Here is a 10,240-nt window from a genome sequence, read left to right on the forward strand (position 1 = left end):
TTCTACGTGAAATATCACAAGCGAGAGATTCAGCTGGGTTCCAGGTGAGTCTCTCGCAAAACCAAATTAGTTTGCAAATGAGTGTATTTCGCAAACCAGAATTGTTCACTCTAGCTAGTAGTGTGACCGTTGACAATAGCCGGCAGCTGATTGTCCTGACGAACGTACCACATGATAACAACATGATGAGCTGTACACATCGGATAGTGAATTATATTCTACGAGAGAGACAGATGCACCTGAAGCGATGCGACAAGCTAGCGTTTGAACACCATGGGTGGTCGATTCGGACCGATCGTTTGGAGTGAGACCTTCGATCGGACTTTTTGCAAGGAGGCAAACGTGTGGCGCAGTAGACTGTCATCTACCGAACGTCCCAACGGTGATGTCAAGATCGGTGCCATTCTATGCCAGCCAACCGAAACAGGCAAAAGGGGTTGTGTATGCGACAAACCGACTCGGCGTTGTTTCACAAAATGGCCGTTCCGCAAACCACCATCAACGGTATTGGCAATCGTGCGGGGCGGATTGGAAAACTTTCGACAGCTAGAAGGGTTCTTTCTACGTTGTTGTATGGATGTGGATGAATGATCCACAAATTGATGGTGGCATGGTTTGGGTTGTAGACCAGTTGAGGAAAGAGAAGATCCGGATCGACGGACATAGCCACAATTATCGGATAATGTGGAAGTTGATCGCCAGCTTTTGGACTTTTGTACTGTAGCGCCGGACATTGAGGTGCGGCTTGTGGTATCAGCACGAGAATGATGGAGTCGAGCAAGCGAACGGGTCCTCATTTTGTCAACAGATGTAAAAGGATTTTGGAAGGGTGTAACTGGGGCCCAGCTCGATCGAGTACTAGGATATCGTGATATCTGAGGAACTGAGGAGTGGCGTTTCAAACTGGAGGACGACGTGATACTATGAAGTGGGGTATGGCATTGATGAGAAACAGATGACTTCCGTGTGGGAATTCCACAGAATTCCACAGAAGCACTGATGCCATCTTGGGAGCAAGCTGATGACCTACGTCTGACCGTTTGCGATTGTGTCAGCTCTGACTTGTAACAACCTTGCTTGCTGTCGTTGTTCAAGCTAGAGTATAAGTCCGTCGGAGAACTTAACGAAGAACTGGCATCAGCATCGCTGGCATCGGTATCCTTACTTGGGTAGGTAAACGTTCGCTTTTGTTTTCCTCTGCAAAACTGTCTGGACCGCAGTAGAGGGTCTACGTTTCGTCCAGGAGGTATCCTAATTCGTATATTGTCTCCACTGCTTGCGTCAACATCTTTCGTAAAAGTCGTTCTGCGTGCCACAACTGAAGACGAGTGTTTTGTTCGTCTAGAATAAGGGTGATCTTCGGCAAGACCATATTCAGTAACACAATCCACTTCTGAAGAATCAGCGTATGAGCTCTTAGAGTTCTGAGAAATCGGACGCAACCGCCCCCGCAATTTCACTCTGTCATGTTGGGGCGAAATTCCGGCTTTCTTGATGAAGGACCGCTTGCGAAAGCTTCTGTCATCTTCTGGAATCCTCAGTAGGCAATTATGAGGTGTTGCCCTAGACGGTTTGTCCAACGGAACTGACTGATTCCAAAAGTCCCTGTGTGAATCAGTCATCACTGCGGTGATGACATTGTCGTCTGGAATGATGGACGAGCTGGTAATGAGTTGGACACTGCCAGATTCTCCATCAGATGCACACTCCGTCTGAACACCAACTTGAGTAGAGTATTTCTTGTTCGGATCGAGTCGAGACGGACCAGTATTGGCAAACAGTGCATCGAATTCAGGATGCATTGGTGAGGAACAGGCTCCATTTATATCCGGGCCGAAATTCTGGCTTGGCATGGTCGGTAAGGTGGATAGGGACAGACTACTCAACTCGCCATCTCCAACGGGATCTGTTTGTACGGCTGCATCGCTTACGTGACATCGGAACAAGAGGGCAGTTGCAGTCGGATTACCTTGATCTACAGTTTGCGCAGGGTCACGAAGCACGACAATTTTTGCCCTAGTCCAAGGAATATGTGAACCGTCCTCAGTGGTGCTTAGAGGACTTAAACTACATTCACTCAGTCCGGTCACATCCGTGTTGACCTCGGTATGAGTAACACCCAGTTTAGATAAACAAACTGACAAAGAATCGACAACGGCAGATTTCAGAGTGCTGGACTGAGAACATGCGAGCAGCTGCCCATCACTGACCTGCGTTTCTTGGCTTTTATTCTTTCCACTACCTTCTGAAATCGAGGGTATTTCGAGTACGGAATGCGGGATCAAATTCCACAAGCACGATTGACCAAGTGGTTGCACGCTACAGAACTGTGATTTCGAGCCAGACTGGTCGACCGAAACGGGACTGACGGAAGTTTGTACTACCACGGGTTCTGTGAGGAACGATGACACCCCAGCATGAGGTGACTCCACATTTGTCGGAATCGGAGAATGAAATACCGATCGGGCAGTTGCGTAATCCCCTGAAGTAATGTCACGTCTACACTGGAGGAGCATCAGTTGGTCCGTTTCGTCTCGTTCCGAGCTGACAGTCGTTGATTTAGTTGTTTTGTTTTCATTGCAACAAGAACCTTGTTCTGAAAGACATAAAACAGGGGTGATAATTCTCGGTGTCTCGGCTTTTGAGTAACCTTCATTGCCATGTACCCTTGAAGGATACGGTTGTGCGTCGCCCATTGAAAACACCTCGGGGGCCAAGTTTAACGTTTCTTTCTGTTCTAAACTAACGGGCGTATCAAAGGTTGTTAATTGCGAATCACTCAAAGATTCAACAGGTATGCTAGAAGGCGATTTGCTGTCAAGGCTCAAAAGCCGAGAAGTAAATACATCAGTTGTTTGAATCTGTCTTTCAACCACGGAAGTGCACCGCACACGAGCCGACTGCACATCCTTTGTCGGTATAATGTCCAAATTTTCATATGATCTCTTGGAGTTTGCAGGGGGAATGCACTCTTCCGTTTTGATTGGTTCATCGACTGAGAGGATCTCGGAAGGGAACCTATCTGAGGGACTCAGATTTGACTTTGGAGACTCACTCTGAGTAAGGCCATAAGTAGACTTCGGACTGGTTACTGCCATTTCATTGCGCGTGATGTCCGAATCAACCTGCTTTGTACGGGCATACCATCGTTTCCACGTCTCTCTCCGACACTTTCTAGCACTAACTCGACGGGCATCAAACACATCAGGTGAACGGAACATCGCCTTGACGATTGTTGCCAACTGACGCTGACACGTTTCATCCACAATTTCACGTGTGATCTCGTAGGGTGCAGCGTAGTTCCGATAAATTTGATTGAGATCAGCAATAAGCTTACGATAGCGCCTGAAACGAGGTGGGATACTATGTCGAACACAGTGGTGGACGTGAAGAGCTGTAGGGAATGTTGAACAGCGTCTCGACCGGGGGCGGGACGGCCTAGCAATTACTCCCCGACCAAAAGATGACGTCGACCTCTGGTCAGTCGCCCTTTCTATTGGTGATAAATGGGATTCACCTTCAGCCTGGTCCGGTGTCTGTGGCGAAGGTCGAGGTGTGCTATGCAACAGCGGTGATGCTGGTAGAGAATGGTAGCCATCCACTTCAAACGACACATGTTTACGCTCCGCTGATTTACCGGTCACAGGCTGTGAACTCGCATGGCATGTTTGCTTGGACCTGGTGGGCGTAACCATCACTATCGGGGTATGAACTCGACGGGTCTGGCCAGAACATGTTTTCTGGTTTGTGGTTGAGGTAACACCTCGGAATGGGAGTGAGTCATGCGTAGGCGGATCAAGTAGTGCAGCCGAGCTATTAGGTTCGAAGACGGTTGCAGCGGTGACTGACCCAGGTGGATTTGTTTGCTGTTTGAGAGACGATTTCAACGACACAGACTTCGCCAGTAGACAAGAATCGGTTCCCGTCCTCAAGCTGGAATTTCCCATTTGTGATTTGCTCACCGCTTTTGTATTTGACCCAATGGAAGGGGTACTTTTATCAACCCGCATTGTTGATGAATGTAATTCGCCGGACTTGCTTGAGGGATTCACAGTAGAGGAAATAGATGCTGCAGTGTCCTCGCTATCACGTCTCGGACGGATGAGGTCCGGCGGCGCGTTACATGTTGATGGATGTAGCGAGAAACGCGTACGTTTCGCGGTACCTTCCCGAGATTTTTCGCTTTGTGGTCTGTCAGTGATAAGAGCAGAAGGCCGAGGTGTTGGAGTCGAATTTTGAGAGTTACATTGGTCCAACGGAACTGAGGAACAAGCACGAGACTGGTTGACCGAAGAGACCGTGCATTTCGTGAATTGATCCACCGAGCGATTCCCGGAATGGCGTATAGATAAAAGATGTGAGGATTTATGTCGCTTACTCATGGTTGTTACTGGGCGTGAAGATCCGAAATCCGTCTTTTTTCGTCCAGTTTGAGGTTCTGACGGTGTATATCTATGAGGTTTGGGTGGATCTTTTGCAGAAATGTTTCCAATTAATTCAGTCCTAAAGCAGGGAGATCGGCATCCGTTTGGGATCGAATTCTCGGGAGGTTTTTTGAATGCTCCACGAAGAAAGGTAGCCAACTTTCGACCCATGGAGGGAAAACGTACTGCACGACTGCTAGATGGCCTAAAAGTTTCGTGGCAAACGAACCCTCGGCCCATTTCGGCACATTTTGACCGATATTGCTGAACCCATGGGGAGTTCATTAAGGCTTCTACGACGTAATCTGTCCGTGGAAAGTCGGAACCGCCCGCAGAGGATGGAACGGAGTGAGCAAACTGATCCGTTCGACTGAATACTCCATTAGGTTGGTCCAGTTGGGGGTCACTGCAGGCCTGGAAAAGTCCGTCGTGGGACATATGGAGCAACTCAACAGGCGGGGACTTCCACAGACGCTACCTCATTTAGGGCCGCCGCACACTAGTTCAATGGTTTGCGAGGAAACTTTCCATTCAAATGGTCGGAAATATGGAAAAAAGACAAATCCAGAATATGATCCACAACAGACCGCAGGCTACCAACTATTGATCGATCCGAAAAAACGGTCGATCGTGATCGCTGAGAGCCACGTGACCCTGCGAATAAGATAAATGTGCGCGACTGGTTTGCCTCAGAAAGTTGAAACGATCATTTGACAAAACACGAGTGCTGAAAGTTACCGAAGACAACACTTGTGGAAGATCTGAACGGTTGTCATACTGCTCATGCATGTTTTCAATTACTGACGTTTTCATGAACGATAGGAATAAGACGACTTACTCCATTACCCCGAGTACAGAATCAAGAAGCTGAGAAACTTTCTGGACATTTTCTGGGCTTATTCTGCTAGTAACACCCAAACAAGTAAACATCAATCAAGAATTCGGGACTATCGTCATCTAGATTGGATGGATAAGAAACTGAGAATTCGGGACCATCGGCCAAGGATGTGATCGACCATAAGCGTCATGGTCGTCATCTAGATTGGATGGATAAGAAACTTCCTGATGGACACAACAGATGACCAAGACGCTTCCTTTCTTTTGCGAGGGCGAAGGGAAGACCAACCATTAAACAACCCTCGGCACAAAGAGAGGGACTACGAATGGTTCTGTCTGGCTGGTGTAATAGCGATTGAGAGCTACACAGCAACGCGATAGCTTTGGTGCAAAAGCGCTGTTGGTTGCGTGACAAGGCCATATCTGTCAGGTTAAGAGCTATTGGCTTGTCCTGTCCATCGGTCCCCATTCGGGGAGACAGTTACCCACGCGACTGGCAAGGCCTTGATGATTCGTCGTCAGGTTAACGATCCATGGGTCATCTCCATCTGATACAAAGGCGAGCAAAGATGGATCTACGAGGGAAAGTATCGAAGGAGAATGACCTGTCTTGAAGACCAGCTGGTGTACCTCAGCATTGCCAATATGTTCCCACCGGACACGCACAATGTTTCTGAGACGACAACAGTCAAACGCAGATATACTTCCGAGGTATTTCACATGTAGCGGCAACGTCTGTGATCGGTTAAACAGGACACATTGTAAACTCTACGCTGATGTCACGTTGGAGCTACTTTGGCCTCCCAATTCAAAAAGTGATTCCATCTTTCGCCAGTTCGCCGGAACTTATGCACTTGTCCAGGTAAACTGCATCGATCAGTTCACTTGCAAGCATAAGGTTTGGGCATAAGATCCGACAGCACTTTACAGGCGCGATGCATAGAAGCGACAAACCGTTTTGAAAACATGCTGACTTACCTATCCGAAAATTCAACAGAGGGGGCAAAATGGACGCGTAAACTGCGACGTCTTTGTACCTATAACAGACCTAAAGTTAGGGAGATCTCACAGTTATCTGAAGTATTACAGGCTATCCTGTTGAATACTATCTCAGATTTCCAACTGACTCACCCCAAAGGTCACAAACACCGCGACTCACAGTCAAACGCATCAAAAACAGACTGGAGGTAGAAAATATGGATCGTGTTCTGTTGTAAAAAACAATATACGTATAAAGGCATACATCTGTAAAAGCTCGATACCATGAGTTCGTAGGAAAATATTGGCGAAAGCACGCGGTAGCGAAGGTTCTAACAAGCACCGGGACCCGTGTGGATTGGAGTCGCTCGTAAACCAGAGAACAGCTGCCGCAAGTCGACCATTGCAAATGCTGAATGAGACAGAAGCCGGTCAAAATGTGCGTGCGCTTGGCGAAGGAGTCGGTCAATGGCTGAGTTTGTGTAGCCTGATGAGGAATACAGACAAATGTAACCAGACCCATACTACTAAAAGAAATATAAGTAATCAGGAAGTAAAGGCAGTTGAACAAGGCTGCGCAACCAACATGTCCACAAATCGGTAGCCTAAAACCAAATAGACTGTCTCTGTACTAAAGGACATATGTCAAGGCTGAATGGCTCAGCTAACTAAATAAGAGAGTTTCATGTTCCAGTGGACCAAAAAAAGTATGTTCCCACCGGACACGCACAATGCTTCTGAGACGACAACAGTCAAACGCAGATATACGTCCGAGGTATTTCACATGTAGGGGCAACGTCTGTGATCGGTTAAACAGGACACATTGTAAACTCTACGCTGATGTCACGTTGGAGCTACTTTGGCCTCCCAATTCAAAAAGTGATTCCATCTTTCGCCAGTTCGCCGGAACTTATGCACTTGTCCAGGTAAACTGCATCGATCAGTTCACTTGCAAGCATAAGGTTTGGGCATAAGATCCGACAGAATCTGGCTACAGCACTTTACAGGCGCGATGCATAGAAGCGACAAACCGTTTTGAAAACATGCTGACTTACCTATCCAAAAATTCAACAGAGGGGGCAAAATGGACGCGTAAACTGCGACGTCTTTGTACCTATAACAGACCTAAAGTTAGGGAGATCTCACGGTTATCTGAAGTATTACAGGCTATCCTGTTGAATACTATCTCAGATTTCCAACGGACTCGAAGGTCGACAAACACCGCGACTCAAAGTCAAACGCATCAAAAACAGACTGAAGGTAGAAAAATATGGATCGTGTTCTGTTGTAAAAAAACAACATACGTATAAAGGCATACATCTGTAAAAGCTCGATACCATGAGTTCGTAGGAAAATATTGGCGAAAGCACGCGGTAGCGAAGGTTCTAACAAGCACCGGGACCCGTGTGGATTGGAGTCGCTCGTAAACCAGAGAACAGCTGCCGCAAGTCGACCATTGCAAATGCTGAATGAGACAGAAGCCGGTCAAAATGTGCGTGCGCTTGGCGAAGGAGTCGGTCAATGGCTGAGTTTGTGTAGCCTGATGAGGAATACAGACAAATGTAACCAGACCCATACTACTAAAAGAAATATAAGTAATCAGGAAGTAAAGGCAGTTGAACAAGGCTGCGCAACCAACATGTCCACAAATCGGTAGCCTAAAACCAAATAGACTGTCTCTGTACTAAAGGACATATGTCAAGGCTGAATGGCTCAGCTAACTAAATAAGAGAGTTTCATGTTCCAGTGGACCAAAAAAAGTGACACCACCGCCCCATTATCCGATACTCTTGCTTACTGCCTGTTTCTTGCTCAGCTGTCTCCAGTGCAAGGATGAGTCGACCTCTTGGGTGTCTCGAATCACAGCTGCCCAAACAGAGGAGCTGATTACAATGCTGGTTCTAATGGCACCGGTTGTAAACAGCCCGCAGACCCAAGTGTTTGACACAAGTCTTAGTCGATTGTGACGACAACGCCATTGTTGGCAGGGCATTGGGACCATAACCCAGATAGTGGTTTCTCGATATGCAGATATGAACACGAATTCAACACAACAGCAGCCACAGACTGCATTTTGTATCTCAACAAAGATTACCGGCATCTTAGTTGGCTTGACATTGATCGACTTGAAAAAAGTCTACATGTTCAGGTCAGGCGACCGGTTCGACTGAACTGGTGCCATAGCCATCGATCTCGATCACTTCTAGAATATATTACTTTTGCATGGCTCCTAAAAGTGTGTTCTAATAGTGAGGTCCCTCTCAGAAGAAGCCACCTCTTATCTGTTGCATACGTTGGTCCCTGTGGACGGAAGCAACTGTGTTCGGGCGCTGAATACGAGTGAATCGGCTAACAGCAGATCACAGGCACTCTCGTTGGCGCCGATCAGTACTTTGGCGTCACAACAATCAGATGGTGTACCAGCGATTTGTACACGGATTTACGCAATAAACGGACCAAACGAGTAATGCTCATAGCGCGTAAACATGGTGAGTTTATTCGGTGTGCTAAATGTACACACATTAGGTAGCTTCGAAACTCATTCCATTTGACCGTGGATCACGCTCAGACATATGGCATGGAACGAAAACTGAAATAGCAAGGAGTTCTAAACCGCTCGGATGCTCGAGACCCTAACTGACATCCAAGCCATTGCCTTCGATACATGGCTACATTCCCATTTCCTCAGTTAACAGTCCAATGACAGTCTTTTATATACGCACCAATTTATCATCTCCCGCTTCCAATGCACAGCTACCTATCCCACCTCCACAAATCATCGGTGAACGAAACGGTGGCAGCTACAACCACTGTACAACAAGTACGCGATTCTCAAAGCCGAGAATAATGATGAGGATAACACAGAGGACGGCAGTTTGCATGGAAAATTGCGCACAACAAAACTAACTTTCTGAAGCCAATTTGGATGTCTCATTGACTAGATGACGGAAGAAGCATAGCTGTCGATAAAGCCGACTTTCAGCATAATGCGGCTTCAACAACGCTTGACCGCCACAACCAGGACACAAGGGTCGACCGCCACGTGCCCAGAGGCCATCCGAATCACCATGCACTCCCACTGTACTGGGTGGGCAATGAATGGAGCGTGTGACCAGGCCACATGCAGGGTCTTCACAATGTAGCCACCCCAATTCGTAACGCACGATCATTTGACGAGCTTGCCAAGTAAGTTGGTTGACAATCGAACATACAGAGTCCACCGACTGAAGTAAATTGTGCGAACAGTTCGGACACTAAAAAGCAGAGTGACACACGAACTTGATGGATAGCTCCGTTGGTGAGAATAACCACGAGAGGCAAAACTGTATTGCATAAGCAAATTAGAGGGGGGGGACAGATGGGCCGTCGCATTGTCACAGTGCTAACACAGGAACGCATCCAGAAAAAAATAATCAACAGTTCTAAAAAGCTACTGGGTGACACGCCGATGGATTCACCCAAAGATACAATAGCATACAATGAAGAGTCATCCACTTACTGTACGATGAACTGAACCCGAACAGGGAATGCGACCGTTAGGGGCAACAAGACTGGCAGTTCAGCTTAATGACAATAAAAGAAAACAGTTTCACCACAGGCAAGAATACCCACTGAATGGAAACGTCCCTTAAATCAACCTTCAGCTTATAGGAGACAGCCTACGAGACAAGACGTGGGACAGAAGTAATCGATCCGCCAGGTGGCAGACACCCAGATGGCTCACCCATAAAACTGCACACTGACGACGTCTCCAAGTATGGTGACGAAACTTTTGCAATTCGATTGCCAAGCTTGAAGAACGGACGACAGACACCTGATCAACAATCGATAGCGTGTTATACTTGCTCATCTGTCAAAGATAAACCCACTGCACGAAAGGCAGACATGGGGACCCCGAGACGGGCCATGTCAATGGTTCGAGACATTGTCAGACATGGCCCAGTCGCGCCCTCAATGGCGCTCATGCATCCAAGCTATTGTCTTCAATGCATAGCTCCCTT

The 10,240-nt window shown here is 47.3% G+C and overlaps 2 protein-coding genes across 2 annotated transcripts in view; one reads left to right on the plus strand and one right to left on the minus strand.

Moving 5' to 3' along the window:
• Positions 1-257: 257 nt before the first annotated feature.
• Positions 258-10,240, minus strand: part of T265_05525 (hypothetical protein) — a gene marked incomplete at both ends in the record, with an annotated part of 57,020 nt that continues 47,037 nt past the window's right edge. Inside the window, one exon of the mRNA XM_009170559.1 lies at positions 258-4,838. Coding sequence (XP_009168823.1) covers positions 258-4,838 — 4,581 coding nt within the window. The remainder of the gene's footprint in view (positions 4,839-10,240) is intronic.
• T265_05524 (hypothetical protein) overlaps positions 9,361-10,240 on the plus strand; it is a gene marked incomplete at both ends in the record, with an annotated part of 15,348 nt that continues 14,468 nt past the window's right edge. Inside the window, one exon of the mRNA XM_009170558.1 lies at positions 9,361-9,425. Within this exon, the coding sequence (XP_009168822.1) occupies positions 9,361-9,425 (65 nt within the window). The remainder of the gene's footprint in view (positions 9,426-10,240) is intronic.

This window comes from Opisthorchis viverrini, assembly GCF_000715545.1.
Source record: "Opisthorchis viverrini unplaced genomic scaffold opera_v5_102, whole genome shotgun sequence".
Classification (NCBI taxonomy): domain Eukaryota; kingdom Metazoa; phylum Platyhelminthes; class Trematoda; order Opisthorchiida; family Opisthorchiidae; genus Opisthorchis; species Opisthorchis viverrini.